Raw genomic sequence first — 13,609 nt, 5'->3', positions numbered from 1 at the left:
CGCTCGGAGGGGCTGCCGGGGAGGGCGCGGGCCAATCGGAGCGCGCCCCGCCGGCGGCCAATCAGCGGCCGCCTCGCCCGGCAAATCTGCCCCGCAGTGCGGGGCGGGGCTGCCGCGAGTCGGGGCGCCGCGTTACACTTCTGAGCGGCTTCGGGGAGCACAGGGCAGGGGGAGTGTGTGCCCAGAGCCGGGGGGTAGGAGGCCGGCCCAGCTCCTGTGCCAGCCCCGTGACAGACCTAGACGCCTAAATCAGGGTGATGATGGTGCGTCCTGGCGCTCACGTGCGGATAGACACACCGGCTGGTCTATAGGCTGTGGAGGCACCTGACTTGTGAGCGGCCCCGGGCGTGGCTGCTCTTCGGACGTTCAGTTTCTGAAGATTGACCTCTAGGGGCCTACCTTCCCCGAGCTCCGGAGGGGAATGTGAGAAGTTGAACGGAGCCGGGACTGAGCAGATTAAGAGTGGAACCGCGGCTGGGCCGGAGAGGGCGGGAACTGCGGGCGCCAGGGGGCAGGCAACCACCTATTTGCCCCGTCGTCCGGCCCTAGGGCCTTTGGGCAAGACTGGCATGACCCAAGTGGCCCTGACATGTCTAGAAAGCCCAGACAAGGATGATCACTGAGTGAGCGGCGCTGGACTGAGCCTGGGCGGTTTGCTGACTGACAAGAGAGGGATGCTAGGGAGGAAACTCAGGATGGGGACCATCTGTTCCCCCATCCCCAGCGGGACAAAGACATCATCATCGGACGTCTGCAATGCCGACTGGATGGCCTCGCTGCCCCCTCACCTCCACAACGTCCCCCTTTCCAATCTGGCAATCCCAGGTATTCTTCTGTTCCTACTTGTTCCCACTGTGTTTGCTTCTGCCATTATAGGGCTATTAATGGGTTGGGTTGCTTTTCTATTGTGCTGAGAAAATAATTGTCAGTGACCTTAACTAAACCTCTTTTTATTTCCAAACCAAAAACTTAACACTGAGGCAACTGCTATAAAGAGATTTAAGTACATTGCATGGTTTGCAAAAAGGGACTCCGGAGAATGGAAGCACCCTATTTTTGTTTGTTGGTTTGTTTGTTTTGTGGCGGTTTTAAAATTGCGACTTTTTGTATTTTTGTTTGTTTGTTTTTACTTGATAGCCTTATCCTAAGACTATTACCTTCTTAATATTGGGGCCAGGATATGTGAAGGGTGCATATTTACTCTAATCACAGAAAAAGGGTAAGGAATAAAAAATCATTAACAATTTTAGATCTAGATCAAAATTAAAACTGAAAAGTATTTCCTTTCTAACTTCTCTGACCTTGCATATTAAGGGGAAATGTGGGGGGACACAAATTATCATTACAGAATAGGTTCAGAACCAGGACTGAGAATAAGGACACGTATTTTTGTTGTTGGAAAAGCCAGAAATAGAGAATGCTAGTGCTGGTCACAGGCAGTCATTAGGTGTGATGAGGCGGTGGTGTTTGAAGCTTTGTCTATATATACAGGTGTCTGCCTGACTGATCCTAAACTGCAGTCTTGAAAAGCTTTTTTCTCCAGCTACTGTCTCTCTTCTGGGGGTTTTATAACTTGACACCACTCTCATTAGATTTGTTAAATGGGCCCTCCTCCACCTACTCAAAAGCTAGTAAAATCATGGTTTCTAGGGAAGGACATTTGGACCACAGTGATCTTGGCCTCCTGTGCTGGACAAAATCCTAGATGCTGGTCCTTGGAAAGCACTCCTAGAAGCAGAAGATGGACTGCTGCCAATCCTTTCTCTCACCTGGAGACATAGCAATTGATTTCACCCCTAGACTACCAGACAAACTCCCGAGCGTTCCTGGGAACAGTCTGCCTCTTGGGTGGCTAAAGGATGACCTCATGCAACCCCCAGAGTTTTGCTTTCCATGCTTGAGGAAGAGCAGTGCCGGCCTGAGATGCAGCCTTTTCTTAATCACCTCTGATATTGGGGGTCTTCCAGGTTCATTGTCCTCATGGGCTCTGGCTGCTTTTGAGCAAGGAGAGGGCTGCTCCATGTCTTCAGAGTCATGACCACTTGTGTTTTATCTGCCTTTGACTACTGCCGCTTCTTGGGAAATGCCAGATGGTTGTGCTTCAGGACAGGTCTTCTCCTTGTTTACTTGATGCCTGTGGAGTCATCACTGGAATGATACACCGGCCACTTTTAACATTAGTCACTTGCCAGCAGGCATTCTGAAGGATTGTTTTGTCAAGTGGTACTGCAGATAGGTTGTGTGTGTTTGCAAACAGAATGGCATCTTAAGCAGGCCCTAAGTGGCTCTATCATTCAGGGCATGTCCAAAGTAGGTTGAGGCTTCCTCCTTCCTGTTGTACTTGGGACAATTCAGACCACAGCAGCAGCTCTGCCTGTGGCTTGGCAGTACACTCTGACTCCAGGACTCTGGGAAGGAGCTGGGCATTTGTTCTGCAAGCTATAGATGATCTCACAGCAACTAGAGTTACCAGGGATTGCTAACTGCCGGGACCTGCTGTGGTGACTGGAAATTCAATGATTAGCCACGATGTAGGACACAGGAATGTATTCACCCTGCTTAGTAAAGTCGGGTCCTTTTAAACAAAAACAACAACAACAACAAAAAGGCCTTGACTCTTCAAAAGATGCTGAATTCACTACTGTGAATGCCCTTTTCCTCGCAGTGGAAGTATACTAGTATGTATGTACATATAAGCTCAAGACAGGAAAGTCACATATTAAGTGCGAGCCACCCCTTTCACACTCCTGCCCCATCAGTAGTTCCCTTTCCCCTACCTCATGCTTAATATTCCCTGGCTAAATGCTAGCAGTTAAGTTCTGCCAAGCCTTGCTAGGAAATACAGAAGGCATTCAGGACGTGGAGGCTACCATCTTCCGCCCCCTCCCTCTCTTCCTCTTCCTCCTCTTCATCACCATCATTGTAGCTATTATTTCCTGAGCACTATCCTGCAACACACACATTAGCTCAAATCCTTACACCTCTGAGATAGGTATTAATATCCTCGTTTTGGAAATAAGAAAATGATTGTTCAGTGAGGTTAGGTAATTTTCTCAAATAGTAAATAGCGGAACTAATACTCAAACCTGAGTGTAGCTAGCTCCAAAACCCCTGCACAGTCCCTGTGCCCTTAAGGGGACCTTGGGAAGTGCAGAGCAGCGGTGTATAGGGGGGGGGGGCAGTTTCTAATTGAAAACCAGTTTTCACAGACCATCCTCTGCAGCAAATGAAAGAATTTTTCAAACTAAGTAGGTGTTGTTGTTTTTATTTTTTTTTAGATTTATTGGGGTGACATTGGTTAATAAAATTATGTACGTTTCAGGTGTACAATTCTATAATACATCATCTGTACACTGTATTGTGTGTTTACAACCCCAAGACAAGTTTCCTTCCATCATCACCATTTATCCCCCCTATGCCTTCCTCTACCTCCCTCCACACCCCAAAACTAAGTGGTTTTTATCTAACTCATTATGAATCACTGTGAAGAGATAAACTGATACATATATATGTGTACATGTTATATATTTGAGTAATACAGGGGTGGACAAAAGTAAATTTACAGTTGTGTGTGAAACAAAGAGTTTTATGCTATTATTTATTGTATTATTTACTGTATATGTATTACAACTGTAAACATACTTTGGCCCACCGCTGTATATACATATACATTTCCTTATTTACAATTGTAATAGTAGATAGAATTTTAGAATTGGAACCCAGCAAGTTTCAAATTTAGTGCCTAGACCTATTTTATGTGCGTGTGCACGTGTGTGCACGTACACAAGTGTGTGCTTGCATTGCTGACCTAGCACATCTGTAAGATAGTGTCAGATCTATCAGGATGGGGCTGTGGCATCAGTGACATGGGAATGAGCAGGGAAAGAGCAGGTGGTCTGGCAGTAATAACAGACCTGGGTCCAAGTAAACTATGTCAGATTTGACTGCATCTGTTGTATTTGCCCAAGTCGTGATGGGAGCGAGCATGTGTGAGTGTGCACCTCTCCACAAAGCCTTGATGTACTATTTTACTTCCACAACTGTTAAGAACACCTGTTAGTGACTGGTATTACCCAAACATATTCAAATATCTTGGAGAAGAACTTCAGAACAAATTTCATTGCCAACTGCAGAGTATGACTAGAGACCCTACGGGTAAAGGATCTGGAAATTGCAATAGTCAGATTTCTAAATCCCAACTTTAAACTCTACAAATATTTTTTCTGATGTTAGTGAAAGCATGATATTCTTTATGGGTAAATGGGCTGATAGGGACATTTATTTCTATAATTCATACAGCTTTTCAATGAATTCCTTTTCTTTTTATATTTTACTGTTGGCTGTTTTTGTTTGCTTGTTTGTTTGCCATGCTTTGCCCCTTCTTTTTATTAAAGGTAAACTATTAGAAAGAACTTTGAACTTGAGGTTTTCAAAATTTTATATTGATGATTCTGTCTGTGGGATATCAAAGTACTATCAAACAGAATGGCATCTTAAGCAGATGGGACTGAGTTTCCTCGTTTGTAATTAAGATGTTGGATTAGGTGAAATATAGAGTCATTTTCACATTGAAAAGTCTTTGGTTAATGTTTGGTGGGGTTTTTTTGGTTTGTTTTTTGTCCACATGTAGAAAGAGATGGGAAGTATGATTGGGTCATTTTAGGTCAAAGACCATTTCTTTTATGCCTCTTTAAAACAAGCATTTTTGGCATGTGCAAACAGGGAATCACAATTGCCAGAAGGAAGAGGGGTCCTCTCACTTTGGCATCCTAAAAGGGACTGTCCATTAGTTGTTCTGAATGAACAGGCTCTGAGTACATTTTAAGAAGCCTCCAGAGCCCAGCGGCGTGGCTCAGTGGTTGAATGCCGACCTATGAACCAGGAGGTGACCGTTGGATTACTGCTCAGGGCACATAACTGGGTTCGAGTCTCGCTCAGCCTCCATCCCCAGTGGGGTGTGTGCAGGAGGCAGCCAATCAATGATTTCTCTCATCACTGATGTTTCTATCTCTCTGTCTCTCTCCCTCCCTCTCTAAAATCAATTAATATTAAAAAAAAAAAAACCACACACACACACACAAAAAAAAAAAAAACAACAACAAAGAAGCCTCCAGCTCAGGTCTGTGGGAGACCCAAAAATGAATTAGGCCTCAAAAGAGCTTATAATCTAATGGTAGATACCATATATAATTTTTTAAAAAACTAATTGGGGTAAACAGAAATATAAATAAAGTTATAGAAGTACACAGAATGGAAAGATTAATTCCAAAGTGTAAGATTAGGAACTAATTTGTTGAAAAAATGGCATTTGACCTGGGATTTGAAGAATGGTCAAAATTTCAAGGAATGTGGCTTGAGAGTCAGGATTGGGAAGGGGGCTTTCCAGGTGAAATAAGCTAATTAAGCGAAAGGATGGTAGTATCTTTGGGAAAGGGCTGGAGGATTTCCTCTCCTGCCCCTCAATAACGCTTTGTTAATATTTTTATCAGAGCACTTCTCAACTGATTGCTACTTTTAGGTAACTGTCTTCCAGATCGTTTGTGAACAACTTACACATAGAGAATATGATTTATTTATCTTTATAATCCTAAATCTTAGTACAGGGTAGCAGCTTGATCATTGGTGACCAGAAAATAAGTGTTGGAAAAGAAGCTTGTAGCCACCATAATTTTCAATTGTAACCAAATATAAACTGGATATATTGGTTAGGTTCACCTTGTGTAAATAGCCATGTGAAGCAATTGGAACATTTTCCAATCAATTTATTGTTATTTTGCATAATATTCCTATATTTCATGATAAGGCTTATCACGGAGCCCCGTTAGAAATGAGATTTCTGAGGCAGAGTGAAATGGAGAGTCAGAAGCAGAACTCTGATGTACTAGTAACTTCTATCCTAGGAACAATTCCCCCCGCACACACATGCTTTCTGCCTTCCTTCACCCCTTGTCAAATGTGAGCTTATCATGTTTCCTTTCTGGCTGCAGCCTCAGACTGCTCTCATTTCTTGTCCCGGTCTTCACCTCCCTTCCACTGACCTGTGTCAACCCTTGCTCAGGTGCTCCTCACTGCTCTCCAATTCCCAGATGCTTCTCGGTTCTCATCTTGCGGATGAGCATACCCTTCTGAAATCCTATCTTTTTCCTCTGCAGTTCTGCCTTTGGCCACTGCTGTTTTTCTGTGGTCCCACATTCACTGCCCACATGTGTGACATGGTGACAAAAATCACTACAGAGAGCAGGATGAAGGGGCCATTACTTCAATCCTTCTGGAAGTTGGACTAGGTCTGATGCATCTACTACTAAAAGAGATTTGTGCACTCAAAAGGGTGTAAAATACGTTATAGAACAAGACACTTAGGTAGCTTCACTTTGAGGATAACATAAGCCATGAATTGGCCCTAAAACAAACCCATCCTCCTCCTGGAATTGAGGCTGTGGGAAACCAAGGACCCAACTGAAGCTACCAAGGCCGACCCAATCAAGAAAAACCAATCATGGGACCAAAATGGTTTCTTTAGTGGGAATAGGCTTTTTTGTTGTTGTTGTTTTTCTTTGTTTTTCCTTCTGGGTGGTCATGGTAAGAAATAAAAAGACACTATGACTTTGTTGTTCCCATTAGTAGATTTCCCTCCTAAGAAGGCTCATCACTTCCCTAGATTTCCTCATCTGCACCCTCAATAACACATAAGCCACCAGGAATTTAGGAATCACACATCTGTTAAGAAGCAGAATCCTGGGTTGGTTAAAAGTATTAATGCTGAAGTCACAGTCTCTGGATTTGTACACCAACTCTGCTCTTCACAACTCTGACCTTGGGCAAGTTACTTAACCTTTCTGTGCCCCAGTGTCCTCTGTAAAATAGAGATAACAATGGCCCTACGTCATTCGGTCAGTGTGAGAATTAAATGAATTAATTCACAAAGCACATTTAGAACAGTTTCTGCCACAAAATGAGCACTATATAATAATTGCCATTTTTGCATTAATTATGACATTCAATTATTGAAAGCCTGATCAACAAAATGATCAACAAAAAAAGAGGTATAAGATGCAGCCCATACCCTCTGGTAATTTACAATCCAGTTAAGGATCTGACCTTCCAATTAAGCTTGTGGCTCAGTGTTCTCTGTCTGATCAGATCAGGCTAGCTTGAATATCATCCCCTCAAGGAGATTTAGAGTTAAGGGAAGGATACATGGAGGGTTGTCCAGGGTGTGAGTACCAAGGGAGTCTTAAATGCAATATGAGGGCAGCTGATCAAGAGAGCCAGAAAAATCTTCGTTAACTACTTACTCTTATTCCAAGTTCAGCTGTCAGACTCTGTCACCTCCAGCCATCCAAAGCCTTTGGAAAAATTCAACCCTCTACGACCTCTTTTCCTCATGTCTTCATTATTTGCCCTACTAACCCAGTCATTTTGTTCCCATCTCAAGAGTAGTGACATTACAAAATGCTTTCCTATGAACGCATCTTATTTTTATGTATTATGTTTTGATTGATTTTGAGAAAGAAAGGGAGAGGGATAGAGATATAGAAACATAAATGAGAAACATCATCCATCAGCTGCCTTCTGCACACCCCCCACTGGGATGGAGTCTGCAACCTGGGCATATGCCCTGACTAGGAATCAAACCAGTGACCTCTTGGTTCTTGGGTCAACGCTCAACTGCTGAGCCACATCAGCTAGATTGAACACATCTTTATACAGATTTTATACCTCCTTCCTAAAGATTTTTTTTTATTGAGGAATAGCTTTATGATCTCTCCCAACATATGGATTACAACCCCCATACACGAATACACGCATACTACTCAGTACACACACATGCACACACACTGAGCCATGACCTTAGCCTCACCTTCAAGAGAACCCCAATTCTAATGCCTGTTATAGTTTAGCCTTTAGAAAGATCCTGCAAAACACGCCCACCCACATTTCAGATCCCAGGAGCCTGCTGCTTTCACCTGCACGCCGCTGGTTCAGACGGGCTTTTGAGGTTTTGGTTTTTAGCGCATAATCTGTCCTGACCTCCACTGCATGGGACAGGTTGGCTCCACATCTCTCTGCAGCCTCTAAGAGCTTCTTAGAACAGGCACACTGGAGGCGATGTTAGTGAAATGAATGCTTTAGCATCCTGCAGTTGCTTTGGGGAAAAGCACAAATGCCAATTAACCCTAATTAGAGTTTCAAGCCAGGCTGCAGAGGAGGGATTATTTATAAACATCGTAATAGGTGGGTGTGTTTGTGTGAAAAGAATTTGAACACATGTCAAGAATCCAATATAGGCAGAGAATTATGACTAAATCTGGTTGAATATCTGCATATGTGGTTGAGCAGCATCCCTTTCACTTTCTCAAGTCCATAGGCATTTGGATTCTACTGCTAAACACCCATGAGGATCAACCAGGACTCAGGAGGATTCCATTAGTAGATCTCTAGTTGCTCCAAGATAAAATAGGTTTGGCCACAGAAGCCTGCATTGCTGTACTGAAGGTGTCTAGTTGTGTTATCTACGAAGCATTGGCAGTCTTAGATTGTCTAGTAAGCTGACATTGTCTAAGAGAATCACAGGGTTGTCTTTTTAAAGATTTTTTTTATTGATTTTTAGAGAGAGAGGAAGAGAAAGGGAGACAGAAACATCTATGTGAGAGCTGAACATCGATTAGCTGCCTCCTGCATGCCCCCTACCAGGAATCGACCCCACAACCCAGGCATGTGCCCTGACCGGGACTCGAACCAGCAACCTTTCATGTTCCTTTTGGTGCATGGGACAACGCCCAACCAACTGAGCCGCACCAGCCAGGGAAGGTTATTTTTTTTTAATTTCCAATTATTCTAGAACTAATGGCTCTAAGGTGTCATATCTTCTCAGGTAATATTCTATAGGCAGCATTTCTACTCTGTAAGGCAAATGTCTTGCCGAGCAGCCGCAGTGTGTGGTAATGGTAGAACTGAAAATTTTCTAGACTCTGTCAGACTGAGATGAATATTTTATGATTACAGCTTATATGCTGTATGATTTGAAGGCTTATATGCTGAAAGCAATATTCTTAAAATACAATTTAAAGCAGATAAAGGTGAAGACAGTGTTCCGCCCTCCTCCCTGGGTTTGAGTTTAGGTTATCGTCCTGGCAGGAGGTACCCATATGGATCTTCATAAAAATTGTATGAGCACCTTGTGTCAACGTGGCTAAAAAAAATATTGATGCTTGCTTATTCCTTATGTTTCTTTTGGTTCTCGTTGTCTATATTTTTAAATGTATTCATTTAAAGGACAATCATTTATTCAAAGGAAATTTGTTGAGTACCGTTTTGTGCCAGGTACCGAGTTAGATGAGTTGAATATGCGGATGAATAAGATTCTTCTCTCTGCTCTTCAGGAAGTTAGGATTTTGTAATAGAAGAAAGCCAACATTCAAACACTATGGGGAAGAGTGCAGAGGGCACTATACCACTCAGACACTCAGCAAACCAGTACCCAATTCCATTACTGGTAGGAGGAGGAAAGGTTGGTAGATTAGGCTTCTGAGAGGAGATGGCCCTTGGGTTGAGTCATAAAGAGCAAGTAAGAAATATCCAGGTGTTACAGGAAGAAATATGAGTGTCACAATGCAGAGGTACCAAGGAGCCAGAGGTTATAGCGACCTTGAGGAATCCCAAGCATAGATTTCATGTAAAGAAAGGAATGGAGATGAGGTTGGGAAAGTAGGCTAATGAGCCTTGTGTATCATGCGAAGATTAAACGTTAAATGTTACCCGGAGGCAAAAAGTAACCATGGAAAATCTTGTTCAGGAATTGATAAAAAGTCCTAAAATAACTGCATAAGGGTGAAGAAAAACAAAACGACTCCTCAGCTTTTTCGCCATAAGTCGAAACCCACCTACATAAGCACCTACGTCGCTCACATGGAGCACATTCACAGCAGTAATGAAGTGAAACAGTAAAAAAAAAATTAAAAGAAAGATAACAATTCCTGACTTTTACTTGTGGTAAATAAATAATAAAAAAACATAAAGCACATATGTATATGCGTTGAAATGACGGAACTTTTATTATAAATAAATGGGAGATGGCAACGTAACCACGAAACGACGTACGTCAAGTCCGACGTAACCGAGAACTGCCTGTATACATATTTCAGAGAGGAAGGGAGAGAGAGAGAAACATCAATGATGAGAGAGAATCATTGATCGGCTGTCTCCTGAACACCGCCCACAACCTGGGTGTGTGCCCTGACTGGAAATCGAACCATGACCTCCTGGTTTATAGGTCGATGCTCAACCATTGAGCCATTCTGGTCGGGCAGCAGGGGCCTCTTAACAAGATGGGATGGGAGCCTGGGGAGGCCTCCTGGAGGAGGTGATGAATAAACTACAATCTAAAGGATACATAGGAATTAGCGTCAGGATAAGAGGAACAAGGTGAAGACCTTCAAGAGAGAATATGGCCCATGTAAGAAACAGAAATGGTTCATTATAGCTTACCATAGGTTGCAAGGAAGAGAGTGGCAGGACACTGAGATGTCTAATAAGCCATGTTAAAGTGATTTAGCTTTACCTTAATAGGCCTGGGAAGAGTGTTAAGCAGGTGAACGGCAAGATCAGCTTTGTGTTTTGGAAAGATCATTTGGGCTGCAGTCCCCAAAACGTACTGAATCCAGAAGTGCTATAACCAGGGAAACCACTTAGGATGCTGATGAGGTCATCCAAGTGGGAGGTGATACTGACCTGAGAAGAAGAGTGACAGTGTGCATGAAGGAAAAGGGACAGACACAGGAGATATATAGGAAGAAGTATCAACAGGACTTGGCGATTAATTGGAGGGTAAAAGAGAAGGCAAAGCTGTCTTGGGTAACTGGGAGGAGGGTGATGGCATTCCCAGAAATAGGGATAGAGGAGAAGGAGCAGGTATAGGAGTAGTGGAGGGAGGGAGATAGACTTGGTTCGGGGCAGATACTCAGAGTTTGAAGTACCCTTGGGACATTTCAGAACTTGGAGAAGGACGTAGTTAGCATCCAGTGGGAATGATTTTAGAGCTCAATCTTACATTTCACCATTTACCCACCCCTCCACTCTCATTCACAGCTACTCTTATATTCAACATAAAATATTTCAATTTGGAATATATATATATATACACACACACACACACACACACACACACACACACACACACATATATATATATATATATATATATATATAGATATATAGAGAGAGAGAGAGAGAGAGAGAGAGAGAGAGAGAGAGAGAGATTTTAACTAAAAGTTTACTTCTTTCAGGAAATCTGTCTTGAACTTTTAGTCCCAGATAAGCGACCCTCCCAAGGCAGAGGGGTGGGGGGAGGGGTGGTAGTAGTGTCAGCTTGTTCTGCATGAATTCTGTCATTTCTTGTTTAACTGTTTCCCCAAGATATTGGCAGCTTGGGGTGAGGTGAGGTTAGCTGTGTTCTCTACACCACAACCCAGATGTGATGTAGAAACTTTCAGTTACTTTACCACTTCATCAAGCAGCATTTATTTCATAAACTGACATCCAGGGTTTCACCAAGAGGCTGAATAAAAGCAGGAGAATTTTGTAGTAGAAGATTTAATTTAACTTTTTCTCCTATCTACCCTAAACATTTTCTTGTTTTTCCCTAAACCCTTACATTACCTTTTCTCTTGCGTTAAAAACTGAGAGGTTGTTAAGGGAAGTAAGATTATCTCAGAACTGAAAAGGCTCCTCAGGGGATGACCCAGTGCCCTTTGTGTGGCATTACTTTACCAAAGATGATGCCATCTGTTCAGGGACAGCAGGGTGCTAATTAGCAAAGTAGAGGAAGAATTTCTTATTTATGAACCACCTATACAGTACCTTATTTGGGGGTGACAGTTGGGGTCTCTTGGACATTTGAAGAAGAGAAAGTTTTTCAAAGGAAAATAGATACCCATCCATATGTAGAGGGCTTAAAAATGCCTCCCACACAGGGAAATGAAAACACTTTAACTCACATAAATCATAGGAGGTTGGGTAAGATTTGGAGACTATCTAGGGCAATGAAATTCCCCAGGTGCCCTATAGAGTCTTAGGGGGTGCCGCTAAGGACACCTCAAGGTCAGGAGTGGGGACTGTCCCAACAGGCCTCTCACCGGAGAAGCTCTACTTGTATTTGTTTTCCTGTAAATACTTAATTTGACAATGCTCCAGGTCTGAAAGTGCCCTGAAAACCTCTGATTTATTCTAATCCTCTGCCTCCTCCAGCCTCTTGGGATTAGACCAGGACCAGCTCTCTGAATTTCCAAGCTGATATCTATCTTCAGACAGCGGGATGCCTCTTGGCTTTCAGCACATAAAAAAATAAGTCGATCTACATCCTCTGCTTCCAAGTGTTGCAGTTGCTTTGTTGCATTGCGAATAATTATGAATTCAGTAGGCACCTGATTAAAAATTAAATTGGCCACATGGCCCTCTCAGATTTTGTTGGCCATTTGGTGGTTATTAGCACTCTCCCACATGCCCCATGGAAAATAATCAAGTCTGATAGGTGAAGTTTATCCCTTTGGGTTGGCAAGGCTTAAAGATATTACTATTTGATTTAGGAAACTGCTAAATTGTCCCCTGCTCATGAACCGTGGACTCCTTTTAGCTATATTTTATATATCCTAAAGATGCCAGCCTGTCTGCATTTGTCAATATGGAGTCAAGTTCTCTACAAATGCTGCATTTCCCCCAAGGGCCTATTCAGGTGTGTGAGATGGGAGGCCCCCAGGAGATGTTATTAGAAGGTAATTTACACAGCATAAGTTGCAAGAAATGTACTCTCTGGGACTTTTCCTTTTAAATTGTTGAGTGCTATATTTTATTATAGCTACTCCTTTAGCCGTCCTTTCTAGTTTATTTTTGTCCTCTGTGTCTTCTGACACATACTTCTTCATTGGCCCAGATAACTCAAGCTGGAAGGTCGAATGGAGATAAATGGAGTTGGGGGTGCACAGATGCTGGTGGTGAACTGGTGCAGTGAAAATGCTGCCTGTTTAAAGAGATGGATGAACCAAAGTGAATTTTGGGAAAAGATCCGGACACCTAGGCTAACTTATCTTAGACAACTCTAAATGGCTGTGCATTCAAGTAATCATACTTGCATTTATTCTATATACATGTATTCAGTACCTACCATATGCCAGAAACGTACAAACTAAAGATAGAGATATGAGTATGAATTAGACATGATCCTAGCCTCAAAACTCAGTCAGGTGCCAGTGATAGGGAGATAATTACCGCACATCATCCCAAGTTCATCAAATGTATACAAAATGCCGTGGAAGTACAGGGCAAAGATCAGTTAAATCTGCTTGGCGGAGTCCTGTGAACTCATAGGGAATGACAGGGTCACATCCCAGTAATTAAAATGGAAAGGCCAGGGACCATGAGATTGTTCCCAAGGACTGTAAAAGATTTCTGTAAACAAATCTTTTGCTATATTCAATAACCATAAGGCCCACTTCTCATACATAACATTGTAAATGACTATATTCTTCGTTCAGACCACAGAAATATTTTAACATGCAAAATTATAATCTGTTCATATCAAATTTATTTCAGTGTTCATAAATTACAATCAGGT

General features: G+C 42.6%; 1 protein-coding gene across 1 annotated transcript in view; it reads left to right on the top strand.

Annotated features, from left to right (window-relative positions):
- Nucleotides 1-674: 674 nt before the first annotated feature.
- Nucleotides 675-13,609, top strand: part of PLCXD2 (phosphatidylinositol specific phospholipase C X domain containing 2) — a 55,890-nt gene continuing 42,955 nt past the window's right edge. Inside the window, exon 1 of the mRNA XM_008146589.3 lies at nucleotides 675-825. Coding sequence (XP_008144811.1) covers nucleotides 675-825 — 151 coding nt within the window. The remainder of the gene's footprint in view (nucleotides 826-13,609) is intronic.

This window comes from Eptesicus fuscus, chromosome 3 (assembly GCF_027574615.1).
Source record: "Eptesicus fuscus isolate TK198812 chromosome 3, DD_ASM_mEF_20220401, whole genome shotgun sequence".
In the NCBI taxonomy this organism is placed as follows: Eukaryota; Metazoa; Chordata; class Mammalia; order Chiroptera; family Vespertilionidae; genus Eptesicus; species Eptesicus fuscus.
This window is presented reverse-complemented; position numbering and strand designations above follow the sequence as displayed.